Raw genomic sequence first — 16141 nt, forward strand, 5'->3', positions numbered from 1 at the left:
TATACTTTAGACTTTGCTTAATCAAATTTAACACTTTACGCACAACAAAATTGATATATTACTCGATTTTAAATAACCCATAACCCGAATAAATAAACTGGCTAAACAAAACCCATATTCTTAAAAATGAAGAAAACCTGAAACCACAACCTCTATTTTTATTTGAAGCACCCGAAACCATAACCCGAATAAATCGTTTGGGTGCAAAGCCTTGGTTTATCCAAATAATGTGCCTGGGCCCATAAACTGTTGAGTTTAGGATTATGGTTTAATATTTGTAGATCGATTTAGACAAAAATGGATACACTGCCTTCAGTAATAAATAACATTTTACTAACGCATGACGTACCACATACTGTAGTGCCTATAGTATGCTAAGAGTCGATTTTACATTATATACAAGTGTGAAGTGACCTATTGACTTTGTTATTGTAAAATTTATGACGTGGTTCGTACTTTGGGAATAACAACAATTAATGTTGTCAGTGGCGTAGCCAAGATTTTTTTCAGAGAGGGGGGGGCTGATAAACTTTTACACTTTTACACATTAAATACGTGCTACCACAGATAGATAGTTGAAAAGTGTTAATACTTATAGTACATTTTTAAATATTTTAAATACAATTTAAGACTTTTTGAGCGACTATCATATTATACCATTAAATTAATTTTTTTTCATTTCAGGGGGGAGGGGCTGCAGCTTCCTGTCTACGCCACTGAATGTTGTTATTATGACTGTTGCCGCCGCAACATAACAACATAATATTATGTTTATATTTTAATTAATATTAACACTGGTCACGGAGGACAGCTGGTCTCACACACACATAGCACTTTATTAATTTTGTATTGTTTTATTTTCGTATTGAATGTGTCTTGTGAGTTATACACAAGACACATTATAATATGTAGATTAAATGTTATCGCACGCCGCCGCGCCGTCTACGCGAATATTACTTAGCACGGCCGCCGTGAATCTGTCCTGTTTTGTACGTCTTACCGAGAACACCGACGTGTCTCAAACTATTAAATATTTTTTCTTACTCTATAAGTAAAGGGTGAACACTATAATTTTTTAACGTGACAGTGAACACGATCGAGCCTATATTGTTATTAATTGTATTATCTTTTATTATTGTGAGCCATAAAGGCATTATTATTATATTATTTGTCCAGAGTTTACGTGTGTGAATCGTCATTCGTCACTTATTATTATTATATTATTGTGTATCATTTTATATAATTTTAGCACAGGACCAGCTATACTCCGGCCCACGAGAGTCCATACGTAAACCGCGCATTCATATAGTAATACGTGACGTCTGTTTTCTCCCACCATGATGCCATTCCCTCTATTCGGCTACGTGCCCATGCGCCGTGACGGACGCATTCTGACATAATATGGACTCTCGTGGGCCGGAGTATAGCTAGACTACGCTCCACAAACTGTGAGTTTTTATTATTATGTTATTATTTATTTTATATTGAATCTGTTGAGTCATAAGGGCCGCAGATATATTCTTATTATTATAGTATCGTGTGCCATAAGGGCCACGTATTCTTTTTCTATTTTATACGTAACTTCACACGAGCTAACAGCTTAAATAGCTACCCATAATATTATTGTAATTTATTCTGTTCAGCCATAAGGGTTGTACATTATTAGTTTATTATTTATTATATTTATGCCGCTTGGCTAAGAGCATGCATTACTTATTTATTATATTTATGCTGCTGGCTATAAGATCCGTGCACTAATTATTATATACTTATTTATTTATTTTTTTATTTATTTATTTATTATCATAATTTTATACAGTTGTGTTGATGTGATTTTTTACATATTTGTGTCATTATTATTATTGTGTATTATACAGCAACAGCAACTTATTACCAGAAACCGTGTTACCATTTTATTATTATTGTTTTATTGTACACACACACCCACACGCATACACACATTAATACACAAATACACATAATCCACAACAATCACTACATAGCCGACAGTAATTGCTAGGCGATCCCGACCACTACTGTTCGAGCTATTACACCACTACACACCCAGCTAGTCCTCCATAATATATTTTTTAGACCTAGGTGTTAGTGGCGTAAGAGTTTGGTGTCCGGACTCAATATGTTGTTACTTTTTAATTTTTATACAGTATTAAATTATATTCAACAAATATGTTTTGTTTCTTATTATTATTGTACCTACCATAATATAGAAATTAAAACTTTATTTTAGTAGAATTATTCCAAATGGAACCCATAAGACAACCAAGGGGAAAAGCCCGCAGATATCCTCGATTCCCAACCATTCAACCAGGTGTATCAGGTTTTTCGAATTCACCTCCTCGAGGAATAAATGGAGGACCTAGATCAACCATATCACAGCCAATACCTTCTTCACCGCCACTAAAAAACCAGTTATGGGTTCAATGTCATGGCAACCTCGTCCAATGCCACCACGACCTACTGATGCACCCCAGCAAAAAGCCCCTAGGCCACTAGGGCTAAGACCTGGGATGTATGCTGATAATTTACCTTGTCGTGGAATGTCTAGTGATAATGTAACCCTTAAACAAGACTCTATGGCAGGGGAAAGAATCTATTTGAAATTTCATATTATTTAAAAATATTAATTTTATGCATTTATTTAAGGTGCAACAAATTACAGAAGGTCTTAAAAATTTGGGTGCAGGTAATATATCTTTTATATAGTCTGTTTTAACACTTTCACTGCTATGGACGTACTAGCTTCAGACATAAAATCACGTTCCTTTATCCATAAAATAAAATACAAAAAAAAATAAGTAATTTAACAATAAAAAAGTTTCGGTTTTCATTTTTGTATTAATGTAAATAATATAAACATTAAATACACATTTAAATCATTATGATTTGAAGACCAAAATTACACCACTTCTAACTATAGAATGTGACCATGCTGACCCTGTTGAGTACCGTAGTCGTATAAATTTAAAACCTAAAATGCAAGCCAATAAACATATATTTTTTAAATTTCTACATAATATGATTTAACAAAAAAAAAAAAATGATCATTTAAGAATATGAGAAAAAAATTTAAATTAATTTAGCAGAGAATGGAGTTTTAGGAAAAAAAGTTTAGCAGTGAAAAGGCAAAATTAATAAAATCTAAATGATAACCAACTTATGTCTTATATTTAAGGAGATGTACAACTAGTACCGTTAGGGCGTGGAGCAGTACGAGGGCGAAAACAGATTGGTCTTGAACATTTTAAAACACCAAGACCTCAATCATCATTGGGTGATATTGGAAAACAAGGTAAGGTTTAATATTTTAATACAATTTTTATTTTATTTTAATATCTAGAAAATATTATTATATTATACATTTATAAGAGAATCATCTAGACTCTAGAATGTAAGGTTACAACACTGTTAAAAATCGAAAAATGCATATATTTTAATAAAATTTGCTGGATATAATATGGAAAATTAATATGTGATTATTTCTCCAAAAAATGTTCACCACATTTTTGAAGGCTTGACACCAGCTTTTAGTATGTGCTCATATACCTTTTGCTCCACCCCCCCCCCCCCTTAATCACATTACCACAACATTGATCTCCTTGACGTGGTAACCTTACTTTCTGGTCAGTGTTCATAATATATACAAACACAATTTATATTATATTACATAATACACCTTCACATTATAATTTATAGAAAAAATTGATTTTCAAATACTATCTGGCTCGTGTATTAGAGTTAAAATGTACTATGTATAATCAATGGTAACAAGTTGGTTGAACTCACTGGTCGTACATTACAACCAGAGGTAATTTATAGTCGTTCTAAAGACTATAATGGTGAAGAAGCTGATTGGACAAGGCATATACGCTCATTACCATTGTTCACCTCTGCCATTGTGAAACTTTGGACCATTCTAGCTCCGAAAGACTGTTACGGCGTGTTACCGTGAAGTAGAAGCATTTGCTCAAAGTCTTGCAAGAGCAGCACAAGGCATGATATTTGCACTACCCAGGCCTGTTATGTAAATATTTTTTTAATTTATTCATTTTTTGAAAGCTTACAAATATAATCTTTAGTTTCCCTATGGCTGATGGGAAATCAAATACATTTTTAAACGATCTGGAAAAAGTAATTAATGAATCGAATCCGTCATTGATTTTATGTGTTATTCCGTCAGCACGTGGTGATATGTATAGTATGATTAAAAGAAAACTATGTATTGATAGATCAGGTACATTTCTAATATATATGAGGCGTAAATAGGGGGAGGGGATTTAGGGGCTAAGCCCCCCAAAAATATCCATAGCCCTCCCAAATATACAAAGCTATAAGCTTTATTACTTTTATACTAATACTGCTTTTATACTAAGCTATACAAATAAATTGTAAACTTGGAGGTGCCCCTTGGCTAGTTACCATTCCTAAAAAAGTAACTTAAATAAAATGGAATATACAAATTAAATTCTAGTTACTTTTACTCAATAATTTTTTTAGGGGATGATGATAGTTGGTTTTGATGTGTGTCATGACAGCCAGCAGAAAAACCTTTCATTTGGGACTTTAGTATCAACGATGAATGATGCTTATACAAGTTACTTCAGCTGTGTGGAACCACACGAAAGTGGAGAGGAACTCTCTGTTCATTTTGCTACAGGCATAAGCAGTATGTATTTGTTAATTCGTCAATTGTGGATTTTATATGTTAACTTTTATATGAATATTTAACCAGATTTTTATATTGATATTCCTTATTTTTGAGAACACATTATACTATTAAACTAATAACTATAATATTATATTTAGTCAAAATTATATTCCATTTCTCAGTCATAACTGTAATAATTTACTATTAGTAGGGCACTATAGATACAGGTATGCTACGCCGCCATTTTGCGACTAATAATGTTATGTGAATTTGAATTTCTCCCCCTTTATTTTGTCATTTTATCATTGATAAATGAGTCGCAAAATGGTGGCATAGCATACCCATTCTATATGTAGAGCCTTACTATTAGTAGGCTTGATCGACAAATCCGCTTAAAGCTACTAAAGTACTACAGCCAAGTTTAGTAACATTTTATTAGCAACGCAGACACAATGTACCACTTATCTAATTTTTAGATCTCATTTGTAGTTGATTAAATATTACAAATAATACTAAATTATTGGTTTAGCATCAACTCAATTTCACCTGTGAGCCGTGAACTTAAAACACTACCCTCAAAAACAGTATTACTCGGGTGAGTAGGATTCACCAACCAACTACTCCTAAACTGTATAGGACGAAGAATAAATACCATCAGTTCCTCTATTTGAAAGAATGAGGAATAAGTGCTTAATAATTTATAAAATTATTATTGAACCACAAAATACTAAATTTTGATATAATTTGGGGTTTATTTTTAAATATGGTAGTCATTTAACTCGGTTGTCCTATTTATTATTGTTTCATAATTATTGTGGAATTAAAAATATAATTATATGTATAGGACGTAGGTATGCGAGAAAAATAACTATGTAAAAATTGATTTTATTTTTCAGAGGCATTGGCTAAGTATAGGACTAAAAATGGTGCATTACCTACTTCGATAATTGTACATAGAGATGGTGTTGGAGAAGGTCAAATATCACACGTCCATAAGACAGAAGTTAGGCTTTTGCAGGTAGGTTTGCTTTAATTATTTTAAATTGCATATTATAGTTAAATTTTATATTTTTTTTTATAGACTGCTTGTGAACATTTTTATGGGAAAAGTTCTGTCCCATTAGCATTTGTTATAGTCACACAACGAATTAGAACAAGATTTTTTGCTCTTAGCAACAGAGGGCCTGAAAATCCTCTACCCGGTACAATTATTGATAGCGTTGTTACAGATCCAACTAAGTAAGCCATATAAAAATTATTTAACCTGAATTTGTACATTTTATTACAAGTAATTTAATTCTATTATATTGGAATTTTGTAAATATTTTTTATACTACTTTTGTTTGTCATGAAGTAAAGCAAGAGTATAAAAAAATGTAATGCTTAAAATTATGAATTACATGATAATAGATTTCTTTTTGGTATCACAACATGTAAGACAGGGTACTGTAACTCTTACACATTATCAAGTCATTGAAGATACACTTGGACTTCTTCCAAATATTATGCAAAGACTTACATTCAAATTGACCCATATGTACTACAATTGGTCGGTTAGTATACCTTTTGGTGTGCTATTCTTTTTAGTGCTTTAACCCATGCGCTTTGTTTAAATCATTCCTAGGGTACAGTTCGAGTTCTTGCTCCATGTCAGTTGGCTCACAAGTTGGCATTCCTCACTGGGCAGAGTCTCAGACGTTCGCCCAACATTGGATTGGATGAGTTGTTATACTTCCTTTAATATACCTTTTTTTCTGATAATATGTCATTCAACTATAATTGATGTGTAATAATATTTTTTTATGAAAAAATATTTTAATTGTAATAGTTGTTGTACTTCTGTTATAAATATTAATGTTGCCGTTTATTTTTTTATTGATTTTTTAAGTTTGATTGATTTTTTTTTCAATTAAATTTCTTCTTGGCTTTATAACCTTTACTGTTTTTAAGTTATTACAAATAAATTAATTTACTACCAACACATGTTTAGTATCTTATTTGAATGTTTGTTGTTATGGCGTATAGATTATCATAACTCAACTGCTTAAGACTATATTTTGTATTGTATTCTGTATTTCTATACAGTCTATGACACTCCGGTATATACAATATATACCAGATCTGATCTCAGGACTTTTAAGGCTCTGCCGAGTATACAATTGAGTGGTCTAAAATTGAAGATCACACATTTCAAAAGTTTGGAAAATATTGTAGTATTCTGAGCGATGAATGTATTTATATTTGTTTTTTGTGTCTGTACCTACCACCTATAATATAGGTAGGTACCTACACAAAAGTAATAGAAAAAATTCTTCTATCTTGGATAAGCAAGATTAATATTAAAATTAATTATAATATTATCATACTATATAAATGACACTAAGTCATGTTGAACTAACATTGTTGGTAAACGTTGTTCGTTTTAAATTTGTATAGTTAACATGGTCATGAATCAACAAATTTTGAAATAGTATTTATTTAAAAATATTCCAAGTATAATAAATTGTCAAACTTTAAAAAATTATTCAAAATTTAGTTTTTTCTATATCAAAAGTTAAAGTTTTCAATTAAATTAAAAACAAATCCATTTTCAAATAAGTATTGCCTATTAAAATAGCCATAGAAATTCTTATTATTTATTTTTCGTAATATAAGATATTTTTGATCTTGAGAGGACGTCACACTTAAAAAGATATTGCTTCCACGGCGTGTTACACATTTACATCCAAAAGAAGTTGAACAATTAAAAATACATAGCAATAGCAAAGCATTAACGTGTCAGCTTCTAGTTTTATAATAAACAGCGTGACCCTTTTTTATGTCCACTTTTATCGTGGAACCCCTACTTTTTTTTTTTAGCTTTTAGCTTTTTTTCAGCTTTCAACAGTAAATATTAAAGCTTGACAATTAGAACCCATACTTTGTTTCAATAGTTTTAATGTGTTATTTTTTGTAAGGATTATTTACAATAAAAATTATAATAATTTCATTTAATAATAATGTGTACACACTATGTACGGCGGGAGGGGAGGGTGAGTTAATGAAATTATTAACGGGATCGCATGTCACGTATTTTTCGTACGTATTAGACCAATAAACGGTGGTAAATTACACATACTTCCGAATGTCTAATTTTAATTTTTAATGCATGTATGAATTGTTTGGCAAAATAACTAAGCTTTCTAGAAAATTGATTTTCAATCTTCAATTTTAAATACAATTTGGATTTTTTTTGAAAATCTCATGAAATAATTGCATTACATTTGTATTTATTTTGAGATTTTTGGGTCTTATATCAAAAAAGTGGTTTCTACAAAGCATAGTCTAGAAGCTTACGAATTTAACCCTTTTTTCGAAATTACAATCAAACTTCAGGAAGTATGTTTAATTTACTACCGCTTTTGGTAGTTTTTATAGGTGATGCATAGAAGAATATATTATTTCGTTTTTCTCGATTTAATGACATGTGCGTGTGCGTGCGAGAGTGGCAGACGGCGAATTCCGAACGTATCTACACACACTAATAATAATTTACTTCGCACACAACCATGCTGCGTAACGAATATAAGACATCGAATTGCCTATACGCGACCCCTTATTAAATCCACCGCCTTCAATCCCCTTAAACAATATTTTTTAAAAAAAAACACACATTATTGTAAAACAAATATTCTTTTCTTTGCTCAAAATCTAAAAGGTTCGTAAGGATTTTTCTCCCATATTTTCCGTGGTTAGGCCTCATACGTAAGCGTATGTACCTATATAAAAATAATGTAGGTATCAAGGTTAACTACTATGTATGCTGTAGTAAAATGGGACCTCATTACAGTAAATAGTGTTATGTTAAAGACCATAATTCACTCAAGACACATCATTAAGCCCTTACATGCCAATAGTTACTATACGTTTACAGCTTCTTATTGGATATAACTTTATAGGTATTACATAAATGTGGAACTTAAAATTATTGTTAAAGTAGTGTTTTCCCTACCATTAAAATATTGTTCAGGGGAATTATTCAACCATAAAAATATGTTATACATCAGACAAATTTTAATAAAATCCGTGTAAAACCATAAATTCAATGCTATAGAAATAATAGATTGAAGAACAGAAAAATACATTAAACCGTCATATACATTATTAACTAGTTCAAGAAATTCCCCAAATTACATGGGGACAACTATATTCAACAATAATTGTTGAATTAAAATATAAATTATTTAAATAACAAAGTAAAGAGTCTAATAAAAAGCATATGTGAAAGTCAATCCAATATACCAATGGTATAATTAATACAATCTTGAATGATAACGTGTGTATTAATAAATGTATAAAAAGTCAATGTCTTAACATAATATTTTTTTTATCCATATTATGTTATGCTGATGTTAGGGCATCAGGTACTTCTCCCGAAATTTCATGGAGGATAAAAAAAAAACCAGCAAATCCCAAACAACTGTATCAACATAGAATCCAAAATTCCCTACAAATTATACGAATGGGTATACCAATTTAAAAAATTAATTTATATATTTTATGAAAAAAATGTATTTTTATGTTCAAAAATTATCGTATGATAATTATTGTGCGGTACAAATATTATTGTATAACTCCAAAAAACATAACGTATATATATTAAAAGACTGTCGGGACGTGGGTGAATATAAAAAAATAGACACCAGGATATTTGATATTTGAATTGTTTATTTGTATACATTAAGAGAAATGAACAAATATAGATTATTTAAAAAGTAAATTCTTTAAGGAGATAGTGCACTTAAACTATTAAACAATATAGTATGTAACAATTAATTATGAAAGAAATACTAGAATTCATTAAAATACAAAATAATATAAAAAATAAAGATCAATTATTAACCATAACTTTTATTTAAATAAAAAGTAACAAATTTAATAAAAGAAAATTAGATTAAACTTAATATTATTATTTACTGTCTGAAGAGTTACCTTTTGGTAAAATTAATATAGATGGAATAGACTCAATATACTGTTTATAATTTGATGGTGTGATTATTTATTCCTGTTAATAAAATAACACACACAGTTTTAAATTTGTATCATATCATTGCTTTTAAATACTAACAATAATAATACTAATAATTGATTATATATACATAAGTTATTAGACTTCATATTTGTACTCTGGTTATTAAGTTGGCTACAAAATACTATAGTTAAGTTACTCTTTTTAATTTGACTTTTTGTTATCGGGTAATTATTGGATATAATATAATATAGAAAAAAAATAGGGGGGCTTAAATAAAACTAGCAGTCTAAACCCTCCCTAGTCTCTCTAAATTGACTCAATGGTTACCATGATCCAAGGTTAGATCTAAGTGAGTAAAAAGTTATAATTTAAGTACACATAACTGCACTTAACACTATGCGCATACTACAAGAGTTAAAAATTTGAAATTTGTCCTTAAATGTGTACTTCAGTATCCCTTAGCTATTGCAGCAAACCGTATTTCAATCTAAGATTATCGGGCTGAGATATTTAGTGGTACATTTAAAACGGAGCACACTGTATATTTGAACTAACAACACAAAATTGGATGTAAATTTTGAAGTACTAGCTCATTCAATGTGGGTTGTATCGTCTTGAAATATTCGACGTTCAATGGAGTGACACTTCTAGATCAAATTTCTGTTCTCAAAAAAGCTGCGTCTCGTATTTAAGTTTGAGAAATTGGCAAAACAAAATTTCTCGCCAATTGTTTTTTTGAAAAATTTAAATTTTATCTCAACATTTACCCCCTTAATAATCGAATTAATCGATTTTTAAAAACTAGGAACTCGTCTAGGCACGCTTCTGCTTCGATCCTCAAAGGTTTAAAAAAGATAGTACTTTTTTTGAAGGATTTGGTTTTTTCAAAATCGTAATTTATCGAGAAAACCTAAAAATGTTGTATTTAATAGTATTTAATTCAATATTACTAAAAAAAATACCTAACCCAAAGTTTGAATTTTTATATGAACCAATAATCAATCCAAAGCATTAAGCAACCGCACTGTGAAACACTCTGAAAAGCACGAATGCACGATTTAAGTAGTGAAAAGTGAAATCAGATACATTATACAACCTATATGGCCTGCCGGTGGTATCATTGGTTAGGTTGTTTTATGGTTATCACGGCACATAATAATCACAGACTCGATGGAGTCCACGGCGGCACAGCATGGATAAATATATAGATATGATATGAATATGACAACGGACGACGTCCGTTTTAATTTATTTAAAGTTTTTATGAACCATGAGTTTCAGTATAATACTATTGTATACCCTTTGCTATGCATCACCATAATGTAAAAACAAGGTATGATCGTAACTTTTTGACGGTCATATCATTCGGTAAGCACGTGACGTATTATAGTGTTTAGTAATAATAATTTAATGACAATATGATAATATGGGTAACTGGTAAGCAAGTGACGTATTGCGCGGACTTGGACCAAATCTAGACTTTTGCGATCATACCATGTTGTTTATATCATGTGCATTACGGACTACTACGGTGTTGTAGTCGGGTAGTAGTACTATTATATTATGTTCGTGGTCCGTGCTATGCATAATGGATAATGGATTAAATATTATATTGTGATTACTGATTTGACATTTTTCAAATAATTTATAATATTGATATGAAATATTTAATTGATAACTTGTAGCACACGTCACATGAACGGACGAACGGTGTCTATATAGTCTATACCACAGAACAGAATAGATGAAATTTCATCTATTCTGCGTCTATACTTTGCTTATTCTAACATTTTCTATACACGATAAAATTATCAAAATATTTTGACTCGTTTTAAACTGTTTACGAACATTTTCAAATTTAGATTCTGGGCAATGAATGTTGATTTTACAATGATGTGTTTTTTTTTTATTTGTCTGTAGCCGTGTAGGTAATAAATAGTATACGATAAATAGTCGAAATAATGCTTCGATTTTCAATTAGTATCTTGTTCGATGAGAAAGTGAATCTTGTTGGTGCTAGAGGTCAAAATCCAAATAAAAAATAAAAAAAATTAGGAAAACCGGGAATTTTTAAGCTAAATCGGTTTTCGACAAAATCGATTTTAGTTTTTGGTGTAACTCTTAAGCAAATGACTGTAGATACTTGAAATTCTCACTGGTTTTTTTATATTAGCATTTTCTATACACCGTAACTATTTCAAAATGTTTTGACTTGTTTTAAGCAGCTGTTTACGGACAATTTCAAATTTTCATTTTTGTTTCTATAAATATCAATAAAATTGTATTTGTTGGGCCAAATAGTGTCAAAATTTAATACAAGGCTCCTGATATATTGTTTAAATAGCAGATGAAAAATATTTTAAAAAAGGCATAATTTTTTTTTTATAAGCATTTTAAGTTCGATTTTTTAAATGTATCAAATTTAAAATTAAAAAGGTGGGTAAGTGGATGTGGCTCTGCTGAACAGTTAAGGAGTTGAGAGTATTGGTTACAAGTGGGTCACTGTAATGGATGGTGTTAAATTTAAATCCAATGATATAATATTATTGTATAAAAAAAAAAGATTCTGAGTGAAAACGGTCAGTCAGCATAATATGACATTATATGACTTATTTACGTGGAACATGAAACGTGTTTTAAATTTTCAATCCTTAGCTATATAATTTGAAAATGTTGTCAAAATTCGAACTTTAAATAGGTACTTATAAAAAAAAATTGTGTCCATGTATTTTTAATATTTTTCAACTGCTATTGTAACAATATATCAGGAGCCTTGCATTTAATTGTCAGTCTTTTTTACCCAATCAATAAATTTAAAACTGACTTATGTCCGTAAACAGCCCAAAAAGAGTCAAAATATTTTCATGTATCTTCGTTTTTGAATAACAATAAAATAACAAAAACGCTACATAAGAAATCGAGTGAATATCCAATATTGTATAAAATTATGAATTTCAAACACTCATACAAATTTAATTTGATTTGCGTGTTGACATTTTTTTTTTGATAAAGGTATACAAACTTATGAATAATCTTATATTACATTTTCAAACCTTAGATTTAAAAAGAAAAATTTTTATGAATCCTCAATTCAAATTAATTTGCTAATTTTCGTGATTTTTCCGTATTTTGTCAAGATTTGAATTTTAAATGCTTATAAATAAAAAGTGTGACTAAGGATTTTTAATATTTTTCAAATGTCATTGTAACAATATAGTAGGAGCCTTGTATTAAATTGTTAAGCTTTTTTACCTAACAAATAATGTTTTTTTGACATTCATAGAAAAAAGTCTAATAAAATTGGAAATAGAAAATGTTCCTAAACAGTTCAAAACAAACCAAAATATTTTCAAAATTTTATCGTGTATAGGAAATGCAAATATAAACAACCAGTCAAAATTGTATGTATATCCGTTCATTTGTTTTAGAGTTACACCAAAAACCAAAATCGATATTGTGGAAAACCGATTTTGCGTAAAAATTCCAGTTTCTCCTTAATTTTTATGTTGTTTTTCCTGGCGCTTTTGAAAACTATTGGGAATTTAAATTTTTAACTCCTAACGCACCAACAATATTCACTTTCCCATCGAACAAGATACTGAAGTTGAAAATCAAAACACATTATTTCAACTACTTATCGTGTACACACACAAAAAAAAATTCAAAATTAAATTTAAAAAAAAAAAACACATATCATTGTAAAATCAATACATTCGTTGTTCCACTCAGAATTTAAAAATGATTTTATAGCTAAGTATTGAAAACTTATAACAATAAGGTTCCATGTACGTAAGTTATTCTGTAAACAAAAAATATCAACAGTTTTTTTAAATTTTTATTTCATATTCAAATTTTGGGGAAATTCATATTAAATAACCAAGAATAACAATTTAAGTTATTTTGTTGTAATTTTATAATATTAATTCAACTTACAGGCTACCGTATTAATAATTATAGTAATAACAATATAAATATAATATACAATATCCACATTGACATTATATTATATCATTAAATTCAAGTTTAATACCATCAATTATACACTTGTAACCTACTGTACAACAAAGCGACATCCATTTACCCACCTTTTTGTATGGACTTTGTATCGACACCTGGATTTGTATTTTTTATACTGTTTTTTGTTATGTCTGTGTGATACTCAGTTGAATTTGGGCTAGCTTTGTTTCATCAGCTGCCACTTTTAACCTTATCTTACATATTATAATAGTCCAAATTGTTAGATGTGTTTGACCTACTATTATTCCATCCTTCGGTTGAATTGTTTGTACATTCATTATCATTAAAAGTTCATTCGTCTACCTACGTTTCATACATTAGTGGACAATTTCTTAACTTGTCTGTACTTGCCAATTAGATACGATGTATCAAAGTTTCAGCATCCCCAAGAACAATATTTTTTAAATATGCCATACCATCGTTGGTGTTTCAAACAGGTAAGAATGCCAAACCTTCAAATTTTCAACAAAATTAAATTAAGTTTTGATTTTCTCTATATTGTGTCTGTAGTTTTAACTTTTGTACTTTCCGATAGGTTTGATTAAACTTCGATTTAGTTATATGGTAGAAACAACCCTGAATATGTCCAAGAATATGTGTGATAGCTGTGAATACTTAACGTTCAATATCAACATTTACTATCACAGGTTCAGGATATTAATGTTGTTCTTCACTTTTTTGTGTAGTGTCATAAGTTGTCAATGTTTTATTCTGTAAGAGAATATATTTTGCTGTTGTAAAACTTCTATTTATTTCTACACATATAACACACGGTTGAGTAAAAAGTTTTGGAGCCAAAGCAAAGTTTCTCTAAACTCAATTTAAAACCGTGCTTATACATAACAAAAACTTTTAGAGTTACCTACTGTTGATGAGTGGGCCAGCCATTGACATGTTGTTTACATCACTTTTACTGTAATTATAACAATTTTTCTTATTGGTTCTTCATTTAAGATGTAACTATTAACAGACTACAAATATTATTTTAATTAAATTAAAATGTCTTACAATTATTCTACCGTTTGTCTAGCCAGTAGCCACATTTATACAATAACATTATTCACTCTTTTCTTACAGAAGATTGGTATCTACTCCATAAATATACTGATTGCGTGGACAATAAAACAATATTCAATGACTACTGTCTACTGAGAAATTAATATAAAGGGTGTCGGTGCCGGTGCGTGTTTTGGTACAAAAACATGTCTTACAGGAAAAACTCTCACAACCTGTAGAATTATCGAATTTCGTTAATTTTTTTTTTTATCTTAAAGTAGAGAACATTTTGTAGGTCGGAACAAAGCCCGATTTTGAAAACTATAATTATAGAAACTGCAATATGCATTTGAAAAATGCATAATATTTGTCCTTTTTCAAACGTATTTTTCTACTACTATTCAAAGTAAAATAAAAAATCGAGCTTTGATCCGACCTGTAGAAACTTCTCATCTCTCAGATAAAAAAAAAATTAACGAAATTCGACAATTCTACAGGGCGTGAGAGTTTTTCCCGTGAAGTCATTTTCGTTGATATAATACACCGTATCGACCCCGTCTTAATAAGTATCGAGCTGTAGATTAGTGGAAAAGTATTATAATTAAGGCAATAACTAAAATATAGAACATAATATTCAAATAGCACAGAAATTTCGAAAATTGGAAATACTGGCACCGACACCCTTAAACAAAAGGTATGTATAGGTGACAGGTGCCTACAAAATAAGTCATTAAAACCACCATATAAATGAAAATATATCAAGCAAATAAATTATGAGTTTTAATAAGAAATACAGGTCAATTTTCACCCATAATATGTTAATGTATGATGACAAGCATATAGAACTTAAATGTCAAGGAATAATTTGAAATTTGATCATAAATTTTATATTTATAATATCTTTTGGAATAGGTTATGTACAAAAAAATGAAAGAATTTTAAGTGAAAAAATTACTTGTTCATTTTAGTAAAATACTATGGTTATAAGAATAATATTGTAGTTTATCTTTGTCTTAAAGTAGAATATACTGGTTCTACAATTTTTTTCCAATTCCACAGGTCACATATTATGCCATTATGAGGAATATCTATACTGCCGGATGGAAACAGGTCTCTGTTTGGGGTATTCTATCTTAAGATAGAATATATATCCTGCCTGGCCAAATATTATGTAGGTCAGTAGTCTCAAAAATATGGCCCACAATAAACATTTATTTCTTCAAAAATTAAAATTTTATTTTTTTAAATGAAAATAAATATGTGATTTATAATACCTAGTATTATATACAGTTATATCATAATAATATTATCTGATTCTAACTGTATTTAACACTAGGTATTACAAATCACATTTTTTTTTTAATTTTTGAAGGAATAAATATAATCCCCAACAAAAACATAACCGTGAAAAAATGCCAAGTTCCAAACTCCCTAACAAAAAGTCGGGCTAT

General features: G+C 29.5%; 1 protein-coding gene across 5 annotated transcripts; it reads left to right on the forward strand.

Moving 5' to 3' along the window:
• Positions 1-599: 599 nt before the first annotated feature.
• LOC100574017 (piwi-like protein Siwi) lies at positions 600-6411 on the forward strand. Of its 5 annotated transcripts, none has more exons than XM_029489389.1 (9): positions 600-2704; positions 3194-3310; positions 3715-4042; positions 4098-4252; positions 4516-4684; positions 5563-5684; positions 5748-5905; positions 6077-6219; positions 6291-6411. In XM_029489389.1, exons 5-8 carry the CDS (start codon positions 4519-4521, stop codon positions 6141-6143), a joined length of 513 nt encoding a protein of 170 aa, XP_029345249.1. In that variant the 5' UTR covers positions 600-2704; positions 3194-3310; positions 3715-4042; positions 4098-4252; positions 4516-4518; the 3' UTR covers positions 6144-6219; positions 6291-6411. The 5 variants fall into 5 exon arrangements, with proteins under 5 accessions (XP_029345249.1, XP_029345252.1, XP_029345248.1 ...); XM_029489392.1 differs by lacking the exon at positions 4098-4252 and having other exon boundaries at positions 602-2530; positions 2665-2704; XM_029489388.1 differs by lacking the exon at positions 4098-4252 and having other exon boundaries at positions 602-2704.
• Positions 6412-16141: the final 9730 nt, after the last annotated feature.

The sequence above is a fragment of the Acyrthosiphon pisum genome, chromosome X (assembly GCF_005508785.2).
Source record: "Acyrthosiphon pisum isolate AL4f chromosome X, pea_aphid_22Mar2018_4r6ur, whole genome shotgun sequence".
NCBI lineage: Eukaryota > Metazoa > Arthropoda > Insecta > Hemiptera > Aphididae > Acyrthosiphon > Acyrthosiphon pisum.

What these genes read in the sequence shown, in the direction of transcription:
- LOC100574017 (XM_029489389.1), top strand. Translation starts at nt 4,519, where the DNA reads ATGATGATAGTTGGTTTTGATGTGTGTCATGACAGCCAGCAGAAAAAC. An exon ending in TTTTGCTACAGGCATAAGCA is followed by an intron (nt 4,685 to 5,562) that starts GTATGTATTTGT and finishes TTTATTTTTCAG; the next exon opens with AGGCATTGGCTAAGTATAGG. An exon ending in CAGAAGTTAGGCTTTTGCAG is followed by an intron (nt 5,685 to 5,747) that starts GTAGGTTTGCTT and finishes TTTTTTTTATAG; the next exon opens with ACTGCTTGTGAACATTTTTA.